Here is a 27,982-nt window from a genome sequence, read left to right on the forward strand (position 1 = left end):
AATAGATTTCAAAAGAATCCTAAGCATTAAAAAAATCTGTGTTCTTTTGATACTTTCTAATTGGAAAGAATGGTCTCATATGCTGGTTTACATGCATCTGTAAGAATGTACATCAAGAAAATTTTCTACAGTAATAAAACAACAGAACATTATAGATACTGTTTTGTTTTCTATGTGGCTGTTCCAAAAAGAAGTCACTGCTTAGGAGAAAATAGCACAATGCGATCAGGTCTCTGGGAACTAAAAATAATTGTGCTATAGGTAATGCATAGCATATTGAAATTAATAAGTGAACTAGAATTGCCTTCCACCCCACAGAAATCTTACAAGTCTGGAAATTATAATATAATATGTGTACTTCTCTGCAACCACCTAATTAATACTAAGGCCTCTTAGCTGCATATGTAATATTTTTATTAACTTTGGTGTAGTACCGGCCAGTGGGTTTCCTAAAATAGAATTCCCTCGTGGTTTCACATTACTATTAAAATGCAAGCCTAGATAGGATTGCATTTTGAAAGTTAGAAAAATATTAAATTTTCATGTGCATTTGATTATAACTACTTTAGACTCATATATAGATTATAGTCTCTGAGAACAAATACACCGGCAGACTTTCAGTTTCAAAAAATGACAAAAATGTAATTGCAGATTAGATGGAAATTTCATCCTATGGTCTTCTAGCTAATTTAGTATCTAAACTCATGTGTTAAAGTTCCATTTAGTAGTTACAATTTTTCAGAATTACACAGACCAAATCCAGCATTATGTTTTCTGTAAAAATACTAAAAGTTTCCTCAGAAGATTCAGATGAGTGATGCTTAAATGTGGATTGAGGGAAGGAAAGTGTCACATGGATCTTTTCTTCATTCTTCGCTTTTTGCTTTCCCACATACTGCACTGACTCCTTTGAATCTTTTCTTTAAAGAGAAAGGTGAGTATACTAAGGGGTAGCATGCCTGAGTGATGAGAAGTGCACAGGCCAGGCCAGGGCGATAGGTATGTATTCCACGTCTGCGACCTGCCTCTGACCCTCACCGGGTGCCGTCTGTGTTGCAGTAACGTGCCTAGCGTCGGGAGCCTAGCAGACCCAGACTATCTGAACACGCCACAGATGAACACGCCGGTGACGCTGAACAGCGCTGCCCCAGCCAGCAACAGTGGAGCAGGAGTTCTGCCATCGCCAGCAACCCCTCGCTTCTCTGTCCCCACGCCACGAACCCCCAGGACCCCAAGAACTCCCAGAGGTGGGGGTACTGCCAGTGGTCAAGGGTCTGTTAAATACGACAGCACCGATCAGGGGTCACCAGCCTCTACCCCCTCTACCACGCGGCCCCTTAACTCTGTGGAGCCCGCCACCATGCAGCCGATTCCTGAAGCCCACAGCCTCTACGTCACCCTGATCCTCTCTGACTCTGTGATGAATATCTTTAAAGACAGGAACTTTGACAGCTGTTGCATCTGTGCCTGCAACATGAACATCAAGGGAGCGGATGTTGGGCTGTACATCCCTGACTCTTCCAACGAGGACCAGTACCGCTGCACCTGCGGCTTCAGTGCCATCATGAATCGCAAACTTGGCTACAACTCGGGGCTCTTCCTGGAGGACGAGTTGGACATTTTTGGGAAGAATTCTGATATTGGCCAGGCTGCAGAGAGGCGCCTAATGATGTGTCAGACCAGCTTCCTCCCCCAGGTGGAGGCGGCCAGAAAGCCCCAGGAGCCACCCACGAGCCTCCTCCTCCTCCTGCAGAACCAACACACACAGCCTTTCGCTTCGTTGAGTTTCCTGGACTACATATCCTCAAACAATCGCCAAGCCCTTCCCTGCGTGAGCTGGAGTTACGACCGGGTGCAGGCGGATAATAATGATTACTGGGCGGAGTGCTTTAACGCCTTGGAGCAGGGGCGTCAGTACGTGGACAACCCCACGGGGGGCAGGGTGGACGAAGCGCTGGTGAGAAGCGCCACCGTGCACTCCTGGCCTCACAGCAACGGTAGGTGCCCCGGAATACTCACGGGCTTGGAGGACGGCCTCGGCGTGAGGACAGCTTACACGCTTTCTGCACTTTGTTCTCTGACAAATTTAAAATTTCATTTCTTAAAAAATAAGACAGCTAAAGTGGGAGCTACCATCAAAAGGTGTTTGAGCCCGGCTGGCGTGGCTCAGCGGTTGAGCATCTGCCTGTGGACGGGGAGGTCACAGCTCGATCCCCGGCCAGGGCACTTGCCCGGGCTGCGGGCTCCATCCCCAGTGGGGGGCTTGCAGGAGGCAGCCGATCAGTGACTCTCTCGTCATTGAGTCTTGTAGGGAGAAGGTTATATAAGCTTCTTAAATTGAACTCTGGAGTAGTACAAGTATGTCCAGAGGACAAAGGTCAGTGGAATAGGGAGTGACATGTTTTCTGAGTAGGTCAAGCAGGGAGACTTCTCGGAAGTGGAGACTCCTAAGGAAGTATTCAAAAGTCATACTCATTTATAGAACTGCTCATGTTTAAGCAGAGTGCCCTGTATTATCAGACCTTTAATTACTGTCTGCTGGATGGATTTATGAATTAAAGAACAGTCTTTCCCCTGGAGAAACGTGGATGATTATCTTGGTGGTTCCTTTGACTAGATAGTACCCTTCAGACAGAAGACCAGCCTGTGTGGGAGGAGCAGTAGTGTCATCTTTGGATATGAAGACTAGCACCTTTTATTGCAGGGGAGGGATGGGTTCCAAATTCAGGTGCTTGGACGCAGCAGACAGATCATGTAAATGAATGATGCAGGGAGCCAGATTCGCAAAAAGCAGTGCCCTGAATTGTGTTCTTCCACAGCACACTCTGTTTTGTATGCACAGAAACAGGATTCCAAAGACATATGTCTGATTTTAGTCTTGTTCTTGGGCTGTCATTTTCCTACTTTTGATAGAGCCACAAGTGTGATAAGTTCTTTACTGGTTTTTTTACTCGTAAGAAAAAGAGAAGCACAGGCTTGAAAATAAAGGCGATGAATACTGTTTCGGTCTCAGGCAGGCAGCAGAGGGGGCTGTGCAGGAGTGTGGGTCTCAGCCCTGGTTGCTGGGTCTTCCAGTTTGTCAGGAGAAGCTGGAAATCCAGATTTGTATATGAAATTTCCTAGAGAGATTTACTCCAGAATTAAAAAATAACTATGGGCCACCAATTTGCAAACTGTGTTTGATTTAAGGACATAATCTAAAAATAAAAATGTCTTAAGAACCCTAAGCACTCTGTGTTTCAGATTTCTTTGGTAGGTAAATCTTAGATTTTCATCCATGCCCCTTTCCTAATCAGCTAGAAAAGTTAAGAGTAAGGGAAGGCCTTCAGGAACCCAGCTGTGCAGATTCATAGCTGATCACCTCAAACTGAAGTAGCTCATGGACCTTCTCTGGGGAAGAGCACACATATGTTCATGCATGTATGCATGCACAGTTTTGCACAGAGTTTCACAAGTTTTTCAAATTGTAGGTTAAGAGCCCCTCCTGCTAGCTTGGTGAGTGTTGTTCTGAAGCCGTGAATCCCCTGCCTTCCTCTGTGTACAGGCGGCTTTCAGCCCTGTCACTGCTGCTGCTGTGTTGTCAGTACCTCTTCCTGCAGGGAAGGCTTGCTTTCTCATGATACGTTTTGTATTTCGTGAAAATATTTTACAGTAAGAGCATTTTTTGAAGTTCCCAAAAGCTTGTAAGTTCCTTTTCCCCCCCTCATCGTATGATCAAACCATTGGTGTTTGTAAATTAAAGTCACACAATCATTAAGAAACGTGTACAGCTCTCTTTCCTTACGAGCAACTTCGGAAACAAGTTTGTGTGATTTAAAAACGTCAGGCCTATCCATCTTTCTACTTTTAAGAAGTTCTACAGTTAACCTCTGTATTTATACAGAGTAACCTATTTTCCTGTGTATTACTTCCAATAATAGGTAATACATTACTTTTTTAGCTTCAGGAGGAGAATGTCTTTCCTCCTGACCCCTGAGTCAGGCATTTTAGAGTCTACTACAAATAGACCCTGCCGCCAGTAACGTCGCTGTCGTGGACTCTCGCTGAGTCAGAGTGAGGGCAGGGAAGGGGAGCGTGCCGGCCTGGGCCGCCTTGGTGACCTGTTTCTTCTCGTTTACCGCCCGCTCCAGTGCTGGACATCAGCATGCTCTCCTCCCAGGACGTGGTCCGCACGCTGCTGTCCCTGCAGCCCTTTCTCCAGGACGCCATCCAGAAGAAGCGCACCGGCAGGACCTGGGAGAACATCCAGCACGTGCAGGGGCCGCTCACCTGGCAGCAGTTCCACAAAATGGCAGGCCGTGGCACCTACGGTACAGTCCCTCCCGCCGCGAGCCGTCCGGGCGGCCTGCCCTGGAGAGCAGCTTCTGTTACTGTCAAGTCCTTGCTTCGCTGACAAAATAGAGTCTTTTCCTTGGTCATGCTTCAGTTTTATATTCTTTGTTTTGCTGAAGTCAGTGTTGGAGTTAAACTTTGTGAGCATTGGTGGCATGATCAGGGTCAGTGAGGAAAATAATCTCTAAGTAGAACGTGTATCAGATTTGCGTCTTCCTGATCCTCATCGCGTGTTCATTTGGATGAACTCCTGAACTGGCTTTGTCAGCCTCCCCGTAGTCAGGATATGACGCCTCTCTCAGAGGAAGTGACGTAGCGCTGCTGGGAAACGACCTTCAGCGTGTTCCCTCTGCCCTCTGCTTGAGCCTTTAGAACCACGTTCTGACTTGTTTAATTAAGTCCTTCATCAGTGGCCACTTAATGAGAGGGTTTGAAGAGTACTTTTAAGAGTGTCATGTCAGCCTACGATGAAATTTCTGATGCTAGAATTAAGACTAGTGCACCAGGAACTTCCAAATGGTTCAGGTTATGGGAAACAGACTCTCAGGCACCTTCCTAAGCTGCACTGTTGTTTCAGGGTCAGAAGAGTCTCCTGAGCCATTGCCCATCCCCACCCTGCTCGTCGGCTATGACAAGGACTTCCTCACCATCTCACCATTCTCCTTGCCGTTTTGGGAGAGGCTGCTGTTGGACCCATATGGGGGCCACCGTGATGTTGCCTATATTGTGGTGTGTCCAGAAAATGAGGCCTTGCTCGAAGGAGCCAAAACTTTCTTCAGGGACTTGAGCGCTGTATATGAGGTGGGAAAATAGTTTTTATGACATGAGTCCTCAGGTTGTTTCTGGTTATCACTAAATCTTAAAGAAAAAACATCTTCAAAGTAGATCTCGAAGAAAATTCGCAGTTAGTCGGAGGGTGGAGGAAAGAATTGGATTGGGGGATTTTCCTAGAAGTGAAGTGCTTTCCCACCTTGCTTTACATTTTATTAGATTTAGACAACTTTCCTCTACCAGCCCTACTCCACATCTTAAAATCCTGCCAGCTGTTTTTCCCCCATTTATGTGCTCAAGTTTGAAAGTATTATTGACCAGGGGCAAGTGGCCGTTCAGAAGATGAGCTGTATGAAAAGAAAAGAAGGCACAGCTGCTCTTTCTGTGGGGCTGTGGGGAGAACGGTATAAAAATGTTTAGCTTAAAAATTTCTAAATTGAAAGATAAGTTTAATGAATCATGCCCTGTTATGTTTTGTTTAACACTACATTTATCTTAATACTAAAATTTTAATAATGTAATAACCTTAATAATGTAATAACCAGGTAGATAATTTTATATATTTAGTACATAGATAGATTACTGTTACATTTGAAAACTTAGACTCACGTCTGACTTTGATGAGGAAGTGCCACATTCTTCTATCCAAGTGCACATACACTAAGTTCTTTGTACTTTTTACCTCTGGTATCATTATATTTGGCAAGATTAAATTAAATTAGTATTTTTTCAAAATTAAATTTATTGGGGCGACATTGGTTAATAAGATTTTATGAAGTGTTTAGAACTGTGGCAGACATGTTATAAGTATTACAAATGTGGTTGTTAAATAAGGTGCCAACTTGAATTTCAAAAATATTCCGTAACAGAACATCTACTCTCTATAAACATGAGTATGCATGAAGTAGTAGACTTATGTGTTGCTACAAAGAAGTGAGAAGATGCTAATGTATTAGGTAATGGCATCAATTAAGCTACTGAAGGAAACCCTTGGATACAGTAATTTCTAAACAGTGCTTGGCCCATGGATACATAATAATATTAAATCATACTACCCTAACACAGAAAACTTGTCTAAGCTGTTTCAAAGCCCAGCCATTCTCTTGAATGAAGCCTTCATATAAGTTACAAAACATAAAAAGCTTGCCGGGATCTTTTTTGGTCTTAACTGTACTAGGATTGCCCATTTGGCAGTTACATACCTGCTTAAGATTTCGTAGGGGCTTGGTAGGCCTGCAGTTCATCAGCTGTAGTAGGGAATAATCACATGGGCTCTCCTGCTGGCAAACAGGCAGTTAAGCAGCTTACGTTTGGCAGGTATATTAATTCTCTGCCACTTAGTGTCCTGGGGGTTAATAACAGAATCTTGTGCTAAAACAACCATTTACTTCATAAAAGTGATCAGCACTTCCGTGGCCTCTGCTATTGGCGATCTCCAAATGTCTGTAACATTCTAACAGGTGGCCCATATAATTGTAATATTATCTTATGGGAAAACATTGTGAGTGGGGATTACTTACGAGGTTTTAGTGGACATGTGTCTCGGTCAGCCATAGTAGGCAGGACTCTGGTTAGTTCCTTTCTGGCCACTAGTAATCAGGTAGGGCTCAGCAATCTTCCCTCAGGCAAGAGGAATGGGCTGGGGTGCAGAAGCATTTCTTTTTCTTTAGAAGAAACATGTATTTTTCTGTAAAAGAGCTACTCCAGGTTTTGGAGAGACAGACAGCAGCTTCAGGGTACATGGTAATTACCAGCTTACAGTGTTGGTTTGGTTGCATGTGGTCGCACTGAGAAGAAAAAGGAAAATGCTTCCATGTGTATGGTACAGAATGTCCCTCACTAACGCTACATGCTGAACAAAGCAATGCTCCTGTCCTAAGTAATGGTCTTGTTCATGGTCTCAGATGTGTAGGCTTGGGCAGCACAAGCCCATCTGCAAAGTGCTGCGCGATGGGATCATGCGCGTGGGGAAGACGGTGGCACAGAAGCTGAGCGATGAGCTTGTGAGTGAGTGGTTTAACCAGCCGTGGAGCAGCGAGGAGAGTGACAATCATTCCAGACTCAAACTTTATGCGCAAGTTTGCCGCCATCACCTAGGTAATGGGAATGTATTTGGTAAAGTAGAATTTGAGAGATAAAATAGCCAAATTTCCTCCTCCCCACCCCTGTTAGGGTGCAGCATTATGCTGCTTTTTGTCTAATGTTCCATGACTGTATTTATTTAGATCTAATTTTTGCCTTCTAGGTAGTTAAGTGCCAACTTTTGTGTGCACGTATATTCTTTAAAAGCCATTTAAAGCTGCCTAAAGAAGTCCTATCTAATTTACTCCAGAGTTAGAAAACTTAGCTGCATGACTTGATATTAACTGCTTAATTTTAACCCAGATTCCCGAGAGAATCCACGAAGCTTGTAAAGCCCTGTGTGCACAAGAGCATAATGTGCCCCGACGGCTATGGCGCATGCACCTGGCCTCCAGTTTTCAGTGGTGGTGGATGGAATCCGCCTGAAAGGGAAATGTTTCAAATGTTCTTTTTCAGTGTTTATAATAAGCAGTTCCATGCTCATGTCTGTGTTTGCAGGTTATATAAGCATGTGTCCAAGTGGTCAGATAGTGTTTTGGGTGTCATAACCAGAGTATTGCAGCCTGAAAGCATCATCTTAAAAAAGGGGACCATTCTGAAGTTCTGATCGTCTAACACTGCAGAACCTCACTAAGTCCCCTCTCTGCATATATTCTTTCAGCACCTTATTTAGCCACTCTGCAACTCGATAGCAGCCTGTTGATACCACCTAAATACCAGACCCCACCAGCAGCAGCACAGGGACAAGCTACTCCTGGGAATGCTGGGCCTTTAGCTTCAAATTCAGGATCAGCAGCTCCCTCCGCTGGCAGTGCATTTAATACCACCTCTAATGGCAGTTCTGCGAACCCTGCAGCAAGTAGTTCCGCGTCTGGTTCTTCCGTGCCACCGGTCTCGTCGTCTGCCCCTGCGCCCGCCGTTAACCAGCTAAGCACTACCTCTTCGTCAGGGTTCAGTGGTAGTGTTGGCGGGCAGAACCCCAGCACTGGGGCCGGTTCTGCTGACAGAACGCAAGGGAGCACAGGCTGTGGTGGAGACACTGAGCCTGGGCAGAGCTCCTCTCAGCCCTCGCAGGACGGACAGGAAAGGTACGTCACTGGGGTCGAGGTGGTGGCTTCAGCTCTTGTACACCTTCTACACCCCCCTCCCTTCGACCCCTGAGCCCAGTCACGTGCCTCTCTGCCTCTCCCCAAGAGGAAGCAGCAGCTGTCGGTCTGTAGCTGCAGTGTTAAGAAATTTGAGGCTTCTTGTAACCTAACTTATCTACTTATTAAACTTGTTAGCTTAATAGTAAGCTATCACTGTTGATATAATAGCATTATAAACCGTCTTTGTAGACTATGGCCACAGGGGAAGGGAGAGTTGAGAAAGAGATCTCCCATTCAGAGGGAGCTGCTGTCTTCTGGCGCGCACTGGCTTGGTTTGCCGTTGCTCAGTCACGTGGCACGTTGATGTTACACTTAATCTGTAATCATCGCCCAAGGAGTCAGTGTGCTCTGGAATTGATTTTATTTTTATGTAATTTATATTTATTTTTGTGTCTCATAAGTGGCTTTCTCTGCAGTGTTACTGAGAGGGAGAGAATAGGAATTCCCACGGAGCCCGACTCTGCAGACAGCCACGCCTACCCTCCAGCCGTTGTCATCTATATGGTGGACCCCTTCACCTACACCGCGGAGGAGGACTCCAGCCCCGGGAACTTCTGGCTGTTGAGTCTGATGCGCTGCTACACGGAGATGCTGGGTAACTTACCCGAGCATATGAGGGATTCTTTCATTCTCCAGGTGAGTGTCTGCAAGTTTATGTTCTACCTTTGTTCTTGTTTTTCATGAAAGTAAATATAAGTTCATGATTTTTTAAATAATTGGAAGTACATAAAAAAATAAAAGGAAGTACTTGTACTTTTTTGATTCAGCCATTATTACCATTTTGGTGTATTTCTAGCCTTTTTTTCTGTATGTTTGTTTACACAGTTGAGATCACACCACTTTTAACATAACTTATAGTATTTTTGCACTTAATGTTATTCATTATTTAAAATTTTCACAAGCAGCGTTTTTAATGGCTGCATATCTTCCACATTTAATCATGCCTGTGCAGTTAGATACTTAACTTGCTTCCTCTGTTTCACTAGTATAAATAAAGCCATAGCAAACATCTTCATGTATAATCTCTTTCTCATGTTTCAGGTCATTTCTTAAAGTAGATTCCTAGATAGAGACTCTGATAAGCATCGCCAGATTCCTTTCCGAAAAGGTTCCACTTACTTACATTTCTCCCAGCATCAGTGAGCATGCCCATTTTCACCACACCCTGGACAGCTTGACAGCATAATCATTCTTTTTAATTCTGTAATTTAATAGGTCAAAAGCAATGCTTTGGTTGTTTGGGTTTTGTCTTAACTGTTACTTTAACTAAAGCTATTTAATTAAAAGATCAAAATTAGTTACCAGAGTAGGTTGTTCATAGTTTTTTATTGTTTTGAAGTTTGTCTCTCAAATGATGAGACAATAATTCCAAAGATGCTATGCACACTATGTCTATATATAAATGAGAAATCGATTAAAAAACAAGTTTTTAAATTTGGGGGCATAGAAATAGCACGTTAATAATTTGTCCCTAAAACAGAACAGGGTTATTTCCAGGTGACAGTGTAACTTGACCAACACAATGGCACCTCTTCTTAAATTGCTGGTGTACATTTGGAATACTATGTCATATAATATTATATTATGTTTGGCATTCATATATTTTACAACTTAAGTTTCCTTCCCCATTCAAGTTAATTCCTGCCATTTCACTTTTCAACTTTCTTGTTAGCATATTAGATCTCAGTGTCTGGTTTTGTTTGTGTTTGTGTCTATAGATTGTGCCTTGCCAGTCCATGCTGCAGACAATGAAGGATGAACAAGTTTTCTACATTCAATACTTGAAGTCCATGGCATTTTCAGTGTACTGCCAGTGCAGGCGACCTCTGCCTACACAGATCCACATTAAATCCCTCACAGGGTTTGGGCCTGCCGCCAGCATTGAGATGACTCTCAAGAACCCGGAGGTAGGTGGTAGCAGGGAAGAAATTTGCAAAAAGAGGACTTTATACTAAAGATGCAAGCCAGGAGAGTGTGTGGCTTGGTTGCCCTCTTCCTTTATCTGAGAGTGGTAAGGTTCTTTAACCCTTAAGTTAAAGTATAGTAGATGCTCCTCTGAACTATTGGATGTAGGCCCTATGGCAGCAATATGCTTATCACTTTTACTTGTGTTCTACTTTCCTGTATTCGTCTTGTTCTTTCTTTTTTGAAGCTAACCTGTGTCTTCAATCACTAACCTTCTGCCTTTGCCAGTTCTCTCTTGGTCAGCAGTTGTGTGGGTGTTTATTTCACAAGGGCCCCTCACTTTCTGGTGCACATTCTTACAGGGGGCTGCTTTCTTTCCCTCTTGTCTCGGGGCTTCTGTATACAAGTGTGTGCTTTTCCTGTCCATCTTAGTCCACTCACCTCCCACAGATATGTACTTCACGGGCACTTTTAAAACACCAAAGCCAAACTTTTAAACAAAGTTGTACACCTCTTTTGTTTTACTGATCACCGTACTCTGAAGGTTGATGCACAGAGCAACGTTTAGAATGTCCAGAACCTTCAAAAGTCATTCTCCACAACTTCCCTGCCTGGAGGGTTACCCATTAATAAAAGCCAGCAAAACTGCTGATTTCAGTTAGTAATGAAAATGGTTTTTTTTTAAAAATTCTACAAAATGCTTATCCCTTCTATAAGTAAAAACTTGGATGTGGAAAAATGATGCAACTGCAGGTAATACTGCATTTGTTGTAACCTGGTTCACGTCAGGCCCTAGGAGAGGAAGCCGCTTAGCTAACAACCTGCGTTCTTTCTGGGTTATGTAAAATTTCTGTATTGGGCAGTTTTAGTTTATTCTTTTGAGTTTGAATTTCTCACTTTTGTGAGCAGTTTATTTTCTCTATTAGCTTTTCTAAAATTAAAAAAAATCAGTGTGTTTCTACTTGTTTCTTAACTTTGTCTTCAGGAATTACGAGTTACTGCTTTTCTTCGTAAACTTAGCTTTTTGCTCCTGTGGTTGCTGCACAGTTCAGGTGCAGTCGTTTCTTATGCTTTGGTGAGAAGTTATCACAAGTTCGAGTGGTAGTCAATAAATTCTGCACTGTCATAGAGGAGAGTGAAGGCCGACTACTTGTATCAAGGTACCCAGGGCGTGGCTGGACGCTTTAAAGACGGTGATGTTCCAGCAGAACACCATCAGGAGTTTACGAGATGAAGTGAGGCTTAGATGGAAATAAGTGGCAGATACATGCTTTTTCCCTTTTACTTTGAAACAGGAAGAGAGAAATAAATCACTTGACTTTATTAAAAACAAAAGAACCAAATATTGTGAATAGTTACTCTAGTTTGTGCATTGTTACTTGCATTGAAGTCATGGTGATGGTGAGTCACCGAGTGCTGCCTTTCCCTCAGTCTGCAGCTGGAGTACCGCACTTTCATTCATAAACATGCCCAGGGTTTGCTGTGCGCCAAGCCCAGCGTCAGGTGATGGGAGTGCAGGGGCGGGGAACCTCACCACCAGGCCCTGCCTCCGGGAAGTCTGATTCTCTGCATTGGCACAGTCCCATGCAAGCACATTTTCACATAAGAAAGGCTGCATTTTCGTATTTATCATGCAAGTTTTAGGAGACATCCTATCACTAGTATCACTTTTATTTTTCATAGAACATGCAGCATCTCAAAAGCAGAATGTGTTACCTAGTGACTTATCACAGGCTGCCGATGGCATCTCAGATATTTGACATTTAACCTGTTGTTTCCAGTGTAGTGCCTGATGAATTTTCAAAACTTCTAGGCAGCCTCGACTGGACTCTTAAAAAGAAAAAAAGATTTATTGAGACATAATTCACATATTACAAAATTCACCCTTTTAAAAATTGTTTAGTTCAGTGATTTTTAATTTATTCACAGAGTTTGCAGCTGTCATCACTGTCTAACTTTAGAACATTTCATCAATCCAGAAAGAGACTTTATACCCATTAGCAATCATTCCTCGTTTTGCCCTTCCCTCGGCTCCTGGCAACCACTAATCTACTTTCTGTCTCTATGGGTTGCCTGTCCTGGACATTTTATGTAGATGGAGTCACACAATATATAATCTCTTATGTCTGGTTTTTTTCATTTAGCATAATATTTGAGGTTCATCCATACCATAGCATAGAAGTTGGCTGACCCCTGCTGTAGTTTATTAAATATTGAAAAGTGTATAATTGCTGTAAACAAAGATGACAAATTCTGTCAGTTTATCTAAAATGTTTGTCTTGGGTAACAGCTACTGCTTTGGTTTCTTAAATCACATACACGCACTTATATATAATATACAAACTGAGAAGTACTCCGTCATAAGTGTAGTGCCTGATGAATTTTCACTAATAAAAATGCCATGTAACAAGCATCTGAAAACCTCTCCTTTCTGGTCCCTTCCCGTCAGTCCAGTGGGAATCACTATATCCTTTCTTATAACAACATAGTTTTGTCTGTTTTTTTACTCCTTTATATATTGAATCATATAGTTTATAATCTTTTGTGTCTGCCTGCGTTTATTCAGTGTTGAGATTTGTCCTGTTTGTTGTTTTCGGTGATAGCTTTTTATTGTGTTTGCTGTTTGATACTCTGATTGTGGGGCTATGTCACGGTCGGCTCTTCCTCTTACTGCTGATGGGTATTTAGGTTGGGTTCTGTTTGCAGCTAAGTGACTAATGTTGTGAGCAGTGCTTGGTGTTTTCTTTTTTATTTCAGACATTCTGGTGGGTGTGTAGTGGTGTCTCATTGTGGTCTTAATTTCCACTTTTCTAATGACTGATGAAGTTGGGCCAGTTTACTTTCTAAAATAGTAATTTCTTTTAACAAGGAAATATTGGCTTGGTTGGGTGCCCTAGCTTATATCATGTAAACAATCTTTTGGTTACCGGTGTTATCATTGCTCTTTGTATATATAGTGCTGGGGGGTGGCAGTCTTTCAGCAACATTCCCTGTCGGCTTCATTCAGTGCTGTTCGGGGTTTTGTTGTAAGCATGAAGTTCAGTGGCTTTGTGTTGATACTGATTTTTGTTTTTATTGTAGCGGCCCAGCCCAATCCAGCTTTACTCCCCTCCTTTTATATTGGCCCCAATCAAAGACAAGCAGACAGAGCTGGGAGAGACATTTGGCGAAGCGAGCCAGAAGTACAATGTGCTCTTTGTGGGCTATTGTCTGTCTCACGACCAGCGCTGGCTCTTGGCCTCCTGCACTGACCTCCACGGGGAGTTACTAGAAACCTGTATTGTAAATATTGCTTTACCAAACAGGTGAGGAGCTTGGTGTTTTGTGGTGGGTGTAAATTGATGCTGTGCCTTTCCTTAGATATATAAATCTTTCTAATTTCTCTCTCTAAATGCATGTGGGTGGGTTCTTTGGCATTTTCTTGGTTTTGTCTAAATGATAACTTTGATTCATTTGGGAACCTTTTCCCCAATTTTTTCTTTTTTAGATCACGGAGGAGTAAAGTATCTGCACGTAAAATTGGACTGCAGAAGTTATGGGAGTGGTGCATAGGTATTGTCCAAATGACATCTCTGCCCTGGAGAGTTGTTATCGGGCGACTTGGGCGTCTTGGCCACGGGGAGCTTAAAGGTAAGAAATTCTCGAAGTAGGATGCACAAGAAACAAAGGGGAAGGGCTGAGCTGATGTCATTAACTGAGCTGAGGGAGAAAATTGCACAGATGGTAGTAACAGTAAATGTACAGGAAACCAGTGGTGTTTAAACTTTTTGTTGGCATCAAAACCACTTACCTGAAGAAAATCTTAAATGGCGAACCCCAATGTATAAAACAGAAGGACAGTGTTTTATTAATATAGAAGTGAGACTCAGTATATTAGAATTCCTAATGTTTTTTATATATTGAGTCAAAGAAAAGAACGACTCAGTTTTAACCTGAACATTCTACGTCAGACATTGTGGACACTAGTAGAAGTCAAATAAGAACAGCCTTCGGTTTCTTTCATCTGTTCGTTTGCTTCGGTGGTTAACAGTGATGAGTTTCATATTTCAGTGTTTTGCTTTGGTGTCACAATACCAAGATAATCCTGATTTACAAGGACTAGTAGTTGGAACTGTCGTTATTCACGTGACCACTGTCTGATATTCTTCAGTCAGGAAGCTGAAAAGAGCAGATTTTTTTTTAAGTTGAATCCCCAGATATATCTACCAACTGCTTATATTTCTTGTAAATACAACAGTGAGTCACAGAGCACTGAAAGTCACTAACATGACACAGCTGACCACCGGCGGCTGCCTTGCCTTGCCAGCCTTAGGCCCAGCTTGCTCATTTACTAACTAGTGTAGCTGCTTGTACAGTTTTAAAAGCCTAGCTTTTCTTTTAAAAGCCTTATTAATTAATGACACATTTATAAAAGTTAATTATATGCATAAGATGGGAGAAATTTTCTAAGGTCTGAACAAAAACAAAACTTGTGGTTTTGTGCTTACAAATACTTTAGAGCAGAATAAGCAAACTTTCTTTATAAAGGGCAAGATAGTGAATATTTTTGATTTTGCAAGCTAACTGGTCATTGTTACAGCTACTCAGCACTGCCACTGTAACTTCAAAGCAGCCATAGACAGCACCTTAGTGAATGGGTGTGGCTGTGTTCTAATCAAACTTATTTGGCATTGGGCCCATAGTCTGCTGCTGACCCTTGTATTATGGTGCGCATACAATTTTTACATGAAATTTATATCAAGTATTTGTGGAACCCCTGAAAGAAAATCTTTGATACAGATATAACTTGCATTGTAGCAAGTGCATGAGTGAGTTAATTATCAGGTGTAACAGCAGTTACACAAATATTACATAATATGTATTAAGTGTACTCTTAGGAATCTGTTGTGCATAACATTTTTTCTAGTAATAAAGTATATTGTAGACCAATAGAAAATATTACCCTTTTCATTTTTTAGAACTATCATACATATAATGAATCTGATATCAGTAGTCTAGGGGTCTAGGTATTAAGGGGTTCGTCATTTCATTTCCGTCAGAATTCCTATCTTCCCTCCAAATGTGCCTTTTAGTCAGCCTTCTTTCTTAAGGGGTTGAGCTGCTCTTAACCCTTGGGAAAAGTTAGAATACAATAGAAAAGAGGAGGGGATCAAAACGCAGCCTCGTAGTCCAGTAGTCCAGTTGCTTGGTATTTTGGGAAACTGTTAAGGCCATTGCCTTCCCTTGTATGATTTATTAGCAGGAAGGGGCACGCCCCTCTTCTCTGTTCGAGGGGAAGAGTGTAAGTGTGACTCTTGTCAGAAGATTGGGAGAAAATGTACTTTCAAGGGATGGAAACACTGAGCAGAGCCTAGTGTCAGGAAACCGGTTTACTGACCTACGGCGTCTTCCTTCTGGGCTCCAAGGCCTGTGCATTGCATTCCTATGAGACAGGATGGGACCGAAGCTGCAGGTCTCAGTCAGCTCTGGGAAGTTCTGCTCTTTATCACCAGGGTGTTGGTGATAAAGACATGTACGCTGCCTTTTCCTCCTCCTTTGATTTTAAGTACAAAACTCACATCTACTTGGTTTTTCTGTGGTTTTTCAAAACACCTTGGTGTCCCTGGCCACTTTTCATTTCAGCCACTTCAGTTTGCAGTTCATCGGAAATATGCAATATGAAAAAATGTTTCCCTTCACCTCCCCTTGAAGGGGAGAACTGTTTGTTTGAAACACACAGGACTAGAGAAGCCGCAGGAGCAGCGTTTCCTCAGTGGGATGGGGCGTGACACTGCGCTGTGGCAGGAGTGACATGCTTCACGGGTGTTGGGGTCAGTTGCCGGAGTTCACAGCCCACAGCAGCTCTCTGAGTGGACATATGCCTTTGTTTGGGGGCAATAAACAAATACTAGGAAGAAAATTTGTGCCAACTTTTTAATCTGCATAATTATCGTGGCTTCGTTTGGAGCACTTGCCTCACCCCTGTTGTTTACCAGTGCTTTTGGGCTTCTTAAGAAGAGTCCCTTTGGTTCTGCTGCTGCTTGCCTGTCATGGAAACAGCCAGTCTACAGCAAGCCGTAAACAAAATAGGTTTGCCAGTGGTACTCTCCCGCGAGGAAAAGTGCTGATAGGGGCTGGGAGAGAACCAGATCCTGAGGAGGGGAAAGGTTAAAACAGACTGGCGGCATCACCAAAGAGCATCTCAGTGTGTAAATCTACCTGGGTCTGTGCTGGCTCTCAGGTCATTTCAGACATGACTGCAGTCCACACAATAGTAGGCCTTTGTTTCTTTGTTAATGAAGTGTAATAAAGGTCAAATAACATGTTCTTTGCAGTAAGGAGGGGAACCTGTGTAAAGCCACATTCCCATCAGGGCCCAATCCTGAAAATTCACTTACCAGGCAAAACTGGTAAAACACTCAAACCTCATAGCAATACAAATTTCTAAAGACTGTGTATAACTGTGATACTTGGTTTCAGATTGGAGTATCCTCCTTGGAGAATGTTCACTACAGACAATCAGTAAACGGCTCAAGGACATGTGCCGGATGTGTGGAATCTCTGCCGCAGACTCTCCTTCTATCCTTAGTGCCTGCCTGGTTGCCATGGAGCCCCAGGGGTCCTTTGTAGTGATGCCAGGTAAATCTCTCCTGGTCAGTTTCCTTAATGAGGCATCACATCAGTTCGTCCTTTCAGACCTAAGTCCACAGACAAGCATAGAATTTATCTTTATTTTTTATTTTTATAAGAGAAAACTGTACTTAGGGCTCAAAAATGAAAACCATTTGGTCTCTTGCAAGGGGAGTAGTTTGTGATTTTCTTATCTTTGTTGACCATAGCTTAGAGAGAGCCCACATTCCAGATATGATAGAGAAGTCTTAGAGTCTTGGCTAATTCCTGTTGCCTGACCCCAGTTTGTTGTTAGGTTATCAAGATCACCCTCCAAAAATTACTCACGTGGACAGCAGCATGGTACATGTTTCAGTGTCCTTTTGAAGACAGATGTTTGACAGACTCTCTAAGCAGCCTTGAGAGAGCACAGTTAGGGTGTCTCATATAGCTGAGGGTGAGTGGTGAGGCACATAGGGGTGAAGCATTTAGTACAGGGCCGGACCACAGTAAATTCTCAGTGAGTACAGTGTGTGGATAACCAAAACACTGTGGCCACAGGATTTTTTAAAAATTAGCAACTAAGCTATTTTATAATTTGATGACAAAGCAATTTTATACCTTTAAAACAGTTTTTACCATCCATATATTTCTTTGATCAGATAGGAGACCCTGTCCACACACTCCCTGTAAAAGTAAACAGTGTTGTGGTGTGAGAGACAGATGGCCTGTGTTGGCCTGCTTGGTAGATCTTAGATTAGTTGTTGCCTGCACCATTTGGGCAGATTACACAATTTCTTTGTGCTCTTTTCTGATCACAAAATGAGGAGTCCTACCTCGAGGTGGCCATGATGATTGAATGAGATAACAGGAATAAAGAATTCAGCACAGAGCCTGGGCTGTAGTAAACATTCAGTGGGGTTAGTCGTAGCAGTTATTAGTGGAATGGTACGTTTCTACAGAATTGTGTCAGTTAGGAAAGTAGTACTTTGTAAACTGTGAGCAACCACAGGAGGAAGGAATGTGGGAGATTTATTTCTGGAAATATTTATATACGTAATTAAAACATATTTAGCAGACTCAGTCCAATTTTATCTTAACCTTCCCAGTATGAAGTGAAGGTTAGGTTATTGTAGCTCTGTGCTCTGAGTCAGTTTCTTGAAGATACTTAAACACTTGGGCTCAGTGTGTTCAGTGTGGCACTTGTGTCAGACGCCTGTCTCTCCGGCTCAAGGCCTCTTAAAAACATCATTTCTGGAGTTGCTCACTGCTGCACTAAAGGAATTGATGCATTTTTTTTTAAAGATGCTGTCACAATGGGCTCTGTTTTTGGACGAAGTACTGCATTAAACATGCAGTCATCTCAGCTTAACACCCCTCAAGATGCTTCTTGTACACATATCTTGGTGTTCCCGACATCGTCAACTATCCAGGTGGCTCCAGCCAACTATCCCAACGAGGATGGGTTTAGCCCCAACAATGGTGAGTGGGGGACTGTGTGTGCCTAGAGTTCAGCTTCTTCCCCAAGACACAGAGCTGGAGTGTGGGGTCACGGAGCCACTGCAGGCTGTAGGAAGAGGGCTTGAAGTTTAGAGGATCTGTTTGGTTTTGAAGATTTAATTTGCTCTGTTACCAAGACCAAATAAATACGTTCCTCTTTTGGGGAATTCACTTCCTCTTGTTTTTCATTAAAGGCAAAAAGTAATACCTGCTTGGTAGTGTACTGTACATGGGTACTGCTCTTTTATAAATATGCCTCAACGTGACTTGAAATGTATGAAGTCTGCTGGGCAATGTAAGGGTGGCACCTGCCATTAGCTAATCACTGGGGATCTAGTTTGTTCCAAAACAGCTTTTTACTCGATTATTCTTAATAGGTTTTTTTGGTTTGAATGTATTAAGGCATTAAGACATGGCTATTTATAAACTGTAAATGTGCAATATGATGCAGCTATTTGCTTTTTTTAAGAGGAATTTTTACCAGCTACCAGCATTTGCTCCTGTTAAAGGGGGAGGCAAAGGCGCCACGCTGTCTGTGCATACATGTTCGTCCTGTCTGTGCATACATGTTTGTCCTGTCTGTGCATACATGTTCGTCCTGCCTGTGCACACATGTTTGTCCTGTCTGTGCATACATGTTTGTCCTGTCTGTGCATACATGTTCGCCCTGTCTGTGCATACATGTTCGTCCTGCCTGTGCACACATGTTCGTCCTGTCTGTGCACACATGTTCGTCCTGCCTGTGCACACATGTTCGTCCTGCCTGTGCATACATGTTCGTCCTGCCTGTGCACACATGTTCGTCCTGCCTGTGCATACATGTTCGTCCTGTCTGTGCATGCATGTTCGTCCTGCCTGTGCATACATGTTCGTCCTGTCTGTGCATACATGTTTGTCCTGTCTGTGCATACATGTTCGTCCTGTCTGTGCATGCATGTTCGTCCTGTCTGTGCATACATGTTCATCCTGTCTGTGCACACATGTTCGTCCTGCCTGTGCACACATGTTCGTCCTGCCTGTGCACACATGTTCGTCCTGCCTGTGCACACATGTTCGTCCTGCCTGTGCATACATGTTCGTCCTGTCTGTGCATACATGTTTGTCCTGTCTGTGCATACATGTTCGTCCTGTCTGTGCATACATGTTCATCCTGTCTGTGCATACATGTTCGTCCTGTCTGTGCATACATGTTCGTCCTGTAGAGGGGGCACAGTGGGATAACAGTGGGAGAAAACAACCACAGGGCAGGTGTTCGTGGTGATTGAGTCATGGGTGGTGGTTTTCCTCTTTTGTACTTTTCTTTCCAAATTTTCTGCCGTGTGTGTACCTTACGTTTATAATACAGGAGAGGATTTCTTAATGAAAACGTGGTACTTTGATCAGCTTGTGGAATGGCCTCCAGTTTCAGGGCAGGTTCACACCTGTTAACGCCCATTAGTTCACCCTCCAGGATTTAGATGCTAAATGGCTGCATAGGTAGAGTCTGCTGTTTTCTTAGATGGTATCAATTTTTAAATTTGTTTAATAATTGTTTCTTTAGCTGTTTTGCCATCTTTTTATGTGCCTTTGGGAACTATACAGAGTGTGGAGTTTTATGTTCTTCATTCTGTTAATATTTCATAAGGAGCACATTGGGGGGGGGAAGAGGAATTTGCAGCTCCTTGCACTCCGCACACACATTAATTCTTACTAATTTAACAGCACCTGCCTGTAATAGTCGTAGCCCCCAAAAAGAGTGTATTGGTTAAGTTAGGATGTGGATAATTTTTTAAATTTTTGTGCTTTTTTTTCTCTTCTCCTCCAGATGACATGTTTGTTGACCTTCCATTCCCAGATGACATGGACAATGATATTGGCATATTAATGACTGGGAACCTCCATTCCTCCCCCAACTCCTCCCCAGTTCCCTCCCCAGGCTCTCCTTCTGGAATCGGTGTGGGCTCTCACTTCCAGCACAGTCGGGTAAGGACAGTGTGACGTAGACTGTTGAAAACAGTCTCAGCCTTCGGGAAATAATCCTCAAGAAGTGCGGCCGTCTTCTCACTACACGCACCGTTCATCTCGTTGGTCTTGGGCCCCAGTATGAGGGAAGTAGCATGGAAAAATGACTCTGTAGATGCTCCATTTTGAATAAAGGCAGGAATTGGAAAGAAATGTTTTGTTATTCCAGATAAATATGTTTTTTCAAAGGAATAGTCCTATTAAAGCTGCAAGGGTTGTGTGCAATTCTTGTTTTATTAGCAAAAATTAGTTTTGGTTACTTGCTGCTTCCCAGTTATTTTTTAATTTTTGCCAAAATAGTGTTTTTTTTCAGAGGCTAGTTGGACAGCTTATTTAAATGCAGAGAAACTGTCAATTGAGGAACACATTGCTGACGGTTAATTATTCTGAAAGGGACCTGGCTGCTGTTTCACGTTGCGGCGCCTTTTTAAAGCAGCCCGTCGTCTCTGCAGCCAGCTCCACAGGAGGGGCAGGACCCCACACGAGGCAGGCTTTGGAGAAACGTTCAGGTTGATGCCAGAGTATTAAGGGAAAAAACTGAGTTTACAACTAGTTTCATCTTTAAACATCTTAGGGATATTGGAGGTGCATTAACAAAAGATTGAAGAGTAAAGGTCCTGCCGTTACTCATGCTAACTTTGTTTAAATGCTCGAGGATTCAGGCCTTTTGACTGTATTGTACTTTTATTTAAAAGTTAAGAGACTGAGGGGTTAAGACTCAGAAAAACCACTATGTCTAATGTATTAACCTGGACAAGTATAAACAATAATAAGTATAAATATACGTAATGATAGGGCTACATATTTGAAAGCTGCTGAGAGAGAGGATCTGGAAAGTTCTCATCACAAAAAATTTTGTAACTATGTGTGGTGATGGATGTTAACTGGACACACTGTGTGATTGATCGCTTTGCAATGTATACAAATATGAATTATTTCATTGTACACCTGAAGCTAATACAATTTTTTATGTCAATTATATCTGTGGGTTTTTTAAAAATTGATTTTGTTAAAAGTTTGGTTTGGTGATAAATGCTGACCGTGCTTCTGGGACTTGTTCCGTAGAGCCAGGGTGAGCGTCTTCTTTCGCGAGAAGCGCCGGAGGAGCTGAAGCAGCAGCCTCTGGCCCTTGGGTATTTTGTATCAACTGCCAAAGCTGAGAATCTCCCCCAGTGGTTTTGGTCATCATGTCCTCAGGCTCAGAACCAGTGTCCCCTCTTCCTAAAGGTTGGTTTGGTATTGTGTTTGACGTTTCAGGGGAGGGGGGATGAGTGACTTACACTTAAGTTCAGTTCTGCTTAGAAATTTCTGTACCATAGTCTTATTTAGGAGAGGAACTCAAAACCATGTCACAAAGAAATGATCGCAGTAACCCAAGGAAGAGACTTTTTGGCGCCGGAAGGGCGCATCTAGGATGGACACACGGTTCTTTTTAGTGGTTTCTTCCGGGTCACGCACTGCTGTTAGTGAGGTTAGCCTCTAGCTGCCCTCTTCCTCCCTTGCCATGGGCCGTCAGCATTCTTCATCCGAGTGGGACACAAGTCAGCTAAAAACTCCACATTTACACTTGCTCCTTCCTGTGTATTTCTTGGAAACTTAATCCACATTAAGGGTTAAATACAAAAGAAATCCCACTTCTAGTTTGGGCAAAGGAAACTGGAAAGAAATCCATCCATAGACTGGCAAAAAGCCAAAGGTTTGACAACGTGTGTCTGTTGGGAGGGCTGTGGGAGAAGCCAGGTTCTACAACCTACACATTTCCCTTTTGATGCCGAGTCCCAACTCTAGAAATATAGTCAAAAGAAACTTTGGCAAAAACAAAAAATGACATATGTAAAAGATTAGAAACAGCTGAAATATCCACTAGTAGGGGGCTGGTTGAATAAATTATCATAGTGGAGTATTATTCGTCCATATCAAAATGAGAAGTATTTTTATATTATTACCTGTGGAGTATAGATTACTGTGCAGTAATGTCCAGGACAGACACACACACACACACAGACACACGCATTTGGAATGTTAAAACCAAAAATAATTGAAGAATTTTCTTTTCCTAATGACTTAAACATACTATTATGAAATTAAAGAGGTTACATAAAATTTCATGTAATTTTTATTTTTGAATTAGAATTATCAGTATGAACCTAGATTTATTGCTTCCTCTCTAAAATTGTATATACATATTTTAACTCTGTCTACTGAAGAGGCTTAGGAACAATGGCAACTTAGGAGCAATAAATACCTCTGTTGCCACGATCGTGGTTCCTAAATACCATTTATCATTCAAAAGAACCAGAATTCTCTGAAGAAATGACTGATTCCAGGTTCAAAGTAAGAATTATTTAAGATGAACCTGGGACATCTTGTCATACTTAAAAGCAAGAAAGTTACCTAAGATTTTTAGAGTCCCACCAAAGGACCAAGTAGCCAATGAGGAGGGGTTTCCATTGCCCAAGGTGGTACCACTTGGTCATCAAAAAAACACAAAAATGATGGTAGCATATAGATTGAAATAAATCCTTGGGTTCATAATTGTGCTGAAAAACAAAACATTTATCTGTCACCTATTGAAGCTGCTAGTTAATCTAAAAATTAAAAAATAAAGAGAAAGAACCCAGCATTTGTATTTCCTCTCCTTTATGTATTATATTTCTTAGTTATTTAGTAAATCAAACTATGTTAAAACCTTTCAGTTAGAAGTTGATAGGGAACTTTGTAGTGGATGGAGCATGCTGGTACCTACTGACTAAACCCAGGTATCAGTTATAGTCAGAGGGACAGCAGACATCGAGCCTTGTGATGTGATATGATGTGATAAGAACAGTACAGCACCAGTAATAAAATATTCCCCTCCCTCCCCCCAGTAATCTGAGCCTAATTGAGTCTCTAGAACTATCGAGCTGTGGAATCAGGATACAAGAATACACAAGAACAGTGAGCCGTATCCACATTGTGGGGCCTTCTGCAGATTAAGACCTGCAGGGCACGTTATTTAATCATTGACGATGACAGCTTTCTTTTTTTCCAAATTTAGGATATGAGGTTATGTACGATCACATTGGGGTTACTGAGCAGCTTAAAATTCACAGACTTCTAAGGACCTTAAGAGCACCTGCTTCAGGCAGACGTGGGCTGGGCCTTTCTCTGCCCCGTAGCCGACTAGACCAGGCAGGTAACTGTCTCTGTCCCTCCGCAGGCATCCCTGCATCACCACATCTCTGTAGCACAGACGGACGAGCTTCTCCCTGCCCGGAGTTCTCAGCGGGTGCCACATCCTCTCGACTCCAAAACCACATCTGATGTTCTGAGGTAGGTTCCTACCCTGGCGGCACAGCAGCACCATTGGAGATTGTTTTCCGTTGCTCTTGTTTCCCAAGTGCTTTAGTTGAAGTGGTCTTCGTGGGAGAGATGCGGCCTTGTGGGGCAGCACTGGTTACCGGTCAGCCAGGCCCGTGTGCATGGGGCAGACGGGTGGGCTTGGTTAACTTAGTCACACGCAAGCACTGCTGGCTTGCTTCCTGCATAGAGGAGGCATTCATGGTAATGAAAGTATCAGAATTAGGGGTGGGTAATTAGAAGACAGTCTGGAACTCAAACATCTTTTACCCTCTCTCACACCGATTTTATAAATGAAATTAACTACAATGCAAATTCCATAGTTGGGCAATACCTCCCAGAAGTGTATGGAATTTTAGGAGACCATAAGCATTCTTCTTGTACCTTGAGAAAATATACAAGCTTTTTCTAATGTTTCCTGACTCCTGAATGATTTGGGAATCACAGTTCAGCAGGGACCTGCTCAGTGGGGTTTTGGCTTCCCTGGCCTCAGAGCAGCTCTGTTCATTGGAGATGTGAAGGGGGCCACTTGTCTCATTAAAGCTTTCCTAGCAGCCACAGTAAATAACAAAAATAAATTAGTGAAGTTAACTTTAGTGGTAAATTCACCAATTATATAAAAAATATATCAGAGTAACATCAGATATATCCAAAATATTTCAACAGTAGTCAATGTAAAAATATTCAGGAACTATTTTACATGTTTTTAAAATACTGAGTCTTTGCAATCCAGGGCCCGGTTTACACTTACAGCATATATGAATTCACACGGGGCCAGTGGCTGCATCTCAGACGGTGGGTCTAGAAGGAAGGTGGACCATGAGAGGAAGGAACGGGGGAGAGCCTGGGGCAAGCTGAGGAAGGTGTCAGGCCTCTTGCTGCAGCGCCTGGAATGTTAGGGTCTGCAGTCCCTCACCTGTCGTGCCCACGCCCGACCCGCTGCTCTCTCTGCAGGTTTGTTTTGGAGCAGTACAACGCTTTGTCGTGGCTCACGTGCAATCCGGCCACCCAGGACCGCACCTCCTGCCTTCCCGTCCACTTTGTGGTGCTCACTCAGCTGTACAATGCCATCATGAATACGCTCTAACTGGAAAAGCACTTGCTCTCTCTGGCTCAGTTCCTTTTCCCTGCAGCCTCAGTCTGGAGCCTGCCACACTCTGCAGATGCCCAGTCCTTTCCCTGAGACCACTGCACAGTCCTGCACTGTGGCCCCTCCTCCGCAGGCACATGTTGTTTCTGCAGTGTTCATCACAGTGACTCGCTGACACTTCTTCATGGACCTGGAGCCTCCACAGCAGTGACTGACACCAGTGTGTGGTGCATGCACCCAGACCCCTGGGTCACGGGGAGTTTTGGTTGGTGTTGGTTTTAGGAGAGAAACAGAAGAAACAGTGTCCTTTTGCACAAGAGTCTGTGTTTTCAGTCTCTTTTAAAAGAAGGGCAGTTTAGCCCTTTGGATGAAATCCTCTAGTTACTGGTGTATGGCCTGCGGGTGACCTGAACTCCATATTCTAGGACTTTTTCAAAATAAGAACCAGCTCAAGTACATGATTCCACAGTGAGCTTTTCTCCCTAGTGTACCCGTCGATGGGCGTGAGTACGTTGGCTGACTTCATACCTGTGTGTAGATACAAAACGTCTGGAGACATCTTTATTTTGTTTATTTATTTTAAGTTGTTGTCCTAGGGTTTTTGTGACTTTTAATTTTTTTTTTAATTTGCGAGGACCAGGTACAGTAGCTGAAACCCAACTCAGACCCAGCACAGGGTTCTTTGACTACATACCTCTGTCCTAGGAGCCGGAAACGGAGTGAAAACAAATTGGGGAGATCATGCCTAAAACGTAACATCTTTCAGACCACCCAGCAGTAGGTTTTGCTAAGAACAAACTGGGTAAACATTCTGCTGTGTTCCTTATTAAAGTGGCCAGTGTTTCATGAAGGGTGACATTTTTATACGGGAGGCAGTCGCGCTCGGCCCAGAACCATGGAGGCCCCACCTTCATCAGTTTTATACAGCCACAGTAGAGACACATTTTCTAGTGAATTCTTATTGAAAGCCAGGCCTCTCCTCTCGTTAGATCAAAGGGGACTCATGTACATATTACAATCAAAAGTGTTTGCTCATAAAATCAGTTATAAATATGGTGAATTTTTTCTGGACCATAGGAATATTATTTCAAAGAAATATTACAACTTAACCATTAAATTAGTACTTGAAGTTGAGCCTTCATGGTGGGACTTTTTAAAAAATGCCTTTTTAAAGCATTGGTGGCTAATTGAAGCATTTTATGGCTCCTTCCAGGCCGAAAGGGTTGTCTGTAGGACTCGGTTCGGCCCTCACTGGTGGTGTGCTGTCGGGGGGTGGGGGGGTGGCCCGTGAGCTCTCGCCTGGCTGCGGGGCTCCTGGCGTCTGCAGAGAACCGTGCAGATTCCGAACGTTCTTCCAAGAGACTGCCATGTCCTGGTTATTAACAGAAAGGAAATGTAATAGTGATAGGATTTTGTAAAAGTATTTTTCTTGAAATAATCTAACGTTTAAAACATTATATTAAAAAAAGTGGTGTGGTGGGAATGCGAAGGCAGAGAAATAACTTGTAAATGGGTCATTCTGTTCTCTGTTCCACCGGAGGGGGGGGGGACTTTCGCAATGTATAGGTTAAAAAAATCTGCTATATCAAAACCATTTGTATCTAATGTGTACAGTGTAAAATTGACTAAAAATATTGCAGTGCTATTTTTTCTTAATCAGAAAGGAAAAATTCTCAAGGCCTTTTGAAGAGCATAAGATGATGAAGATTGTAAACTTGTATAAAATTATCTTGGTGAGAAGACAAATTGTAAAGTAGATATTTGTAATCTTTTACCACTTTGGGGTTGATTTTTTTTTCCAGAATTCATCAGAACTTTGAATTTTTTTTTTTAATGGGCTGTTTTTAATGCAGGGGCTTTTCTTCCCTAGAAATCCAATTCTAAGCAAAAAAAAAAAAAAAAAGAAAAAAAAGAAAAAAACCACAAAAAGCAAAAAAGCCCTACAAAAATAAAAAAATTTTAAAAAAGGCAGCAAAGGGTAGATTTCATCTGGTGTCTTTTATTTAAGTTTTTTAAGTTAAAAGCTGGTGACATATTTATACGTTTTTGTGCAAAAATAAATGAATGGCAATAGATTTTAAAAAATCTTATTATGTACTTCTGTGTGAAAAAGTCTGTATTATATTTCCCTTAAATATGCATTATTTTACTTGTGAGTTTTTTACTGAATTAATCTGAAATGTACAAGCCCTGGATTTGCTACAGAGTGAGAAGTTATTTTATTTTTTTTTTTAATTTTTAATTTTGGAAATCCTACAGAAATCAGAACTCTTACCATGGTTTGAACTAAAAGGGGAACTGGGGTGGGGGGGGGGTCGTCCAGCATGCCTGTATGTATATCTCAGAACCTTTTTTAAATGTAAAAGCTGTACATTTCTGGGAAGTTCTGAATTTCTTTTGTTTCTTTTTTTCCTTCAAGCATTTTGCAGTGAGCTTCTTTTATATATAGCAAACAATTTGAAAGAATACAAAAATATGTGAAGTTCATTAAAAAAACAAACTGCAGTATAGCGCTGGTACAGTACACTAAAAGACTTTGATAAAAGAAACAATACTAAAAGGCCTCCATTTTAAATGTCATTCATATATACCTTGTGAATGAGAGCTATATACTTTTACACACTTTTTTAGAGGAATAAATTATTGAATTACTGAAACTTCGAGTGGCTTTTTTCCCCCTCCCGTCTGCCTTTAATAAAACGACCAACACCTGCCCCAGCCCCAGCGGTGTCCGTCTGATGGATTGAGCGGCCCGTGGGGGGCCAGGCTCTCCCCCCGGAGCAGAGTGGACGTGGAATGTCACTGCCCCTCATCGCCCGCCCAAGGCTGTTCCCAGCCGGGTTCCTCCTCCAGGGACAGGTGCACTTCTAGAAGTTTAGGCCCCCCCCATGAATAGGGCCCTGATGTCTAGCTCGTCAGCTGTTTGGAGCAGGTCCCGTCGCACGTGTCTCCCGGCGCTGAGATCGTGGGCAGTCCTCACACTAACGACAGGTCTGTGATTCTTCCTTTCTCTCGACAGTCCCGGCCGGTCTCCTCTTGCTGTTCCTTAGAAATAACAGGCGCGTCTCCCTTTCACGGTTCCCCCGTCCACAGGCTGGTGACAGCCACGTGCCGTCTGGCACCGCACGCGAGCAGGGTGCTGGCGGCCCCCCGCCTTGTCTCCTCGGAGTCCGTGAGGGGGAAGCGCTGCGCTGCAGGGGCCGAGTGGCGCGGGAACGGCGAGCGC

The 27,982-nt window shown here is 42.8% G+C and overlaps 1 protein-coding gene across 4 annotated transcripts in view; it reads left to right on the forward strand.

Annotated features, from left to right (window-relative positions):
- Nucleotides 1-27,413, forward strand: part of MED13L (mediator complex subunit 13L) — a 209,171-nt gene extending 181,758 nt beyond the window's left edge. For 2 of the 4 annotated variants that reach the window (XM_087828714.1, XM_087828715.1), the window contains exons 17-31: nt 1,060-1,997; nt 4,131-4,310; nt 4,910-5,133; nt 7,008-7,200; nt 7,847-8,273; nt 8,735-8,969; nt 10,052-10,240; nt 13,320-13,543; nt 13,726-13,868; nt 16,698-16,856; nt 18,132-18,308; nt 20,131-20,288; nt 21,393-21,554; nt 23,527-23,639; nt 24,621-27,413. In XM_087828714.1, coding sequence (XP_087684840.1) covers nt 1,060-1,997; nt 4,131-4,310; nt 4,910-5,133; nt 7,008-7,200; nt 7,847-8,273; nt 8,735-8,969; nt 10,052-10,240; nt 13,320-13,543; nt 13,726-13,868; nt 16,698-16,856; nt 18,132-18,308; nt 20,131-20,288; nt 21,393-21,554; nt 23,527-23,639; nt 24,621-24,753 — 3,655 coding nt within the window. In that variant the 3' untranslated portion in view covers nt 24,754-27,413. The remainder of the gene's footprint in view (nt 1-1,059; nt 1,998-4,130; nt 4,311-4,909; nt 5,134-7,007; nt 7,201-7,846; nt 8,274-8,734; nt 8,970-10,051; nt 10,241-13,319; nt 13,544-13,725; nt 13,869-16,697; nt 16,857-18,131; nt 18,309-20,130; nt 20,289-21,392; nt 21,555-23,526; nt 23,640-24,620) is intronic. The other 2 variants (XM_087828716.1, XM_087828717.1) reach the window with 1 other exon arrangement.
- The last annotated feature ends 569 nt before the right edge of the window (nt 27,414-27,982 follow it).

This window comes from Miniopterus natalensis, chromosome 20, assembly GCF_054644295.1.
Source record: "Miniopterus natalensis isolate mMinNat1 chromosome 20, mMinNat1.hap1, whole genome shotgun sequence".
Taxonomy (NCBI): domain Eukaryota; kingdom Metazoa; phylum Chordata; class Mammalia; order Chiroptera; family Miniopteridae; genus Miniopterus; species Miniopterus natalensis.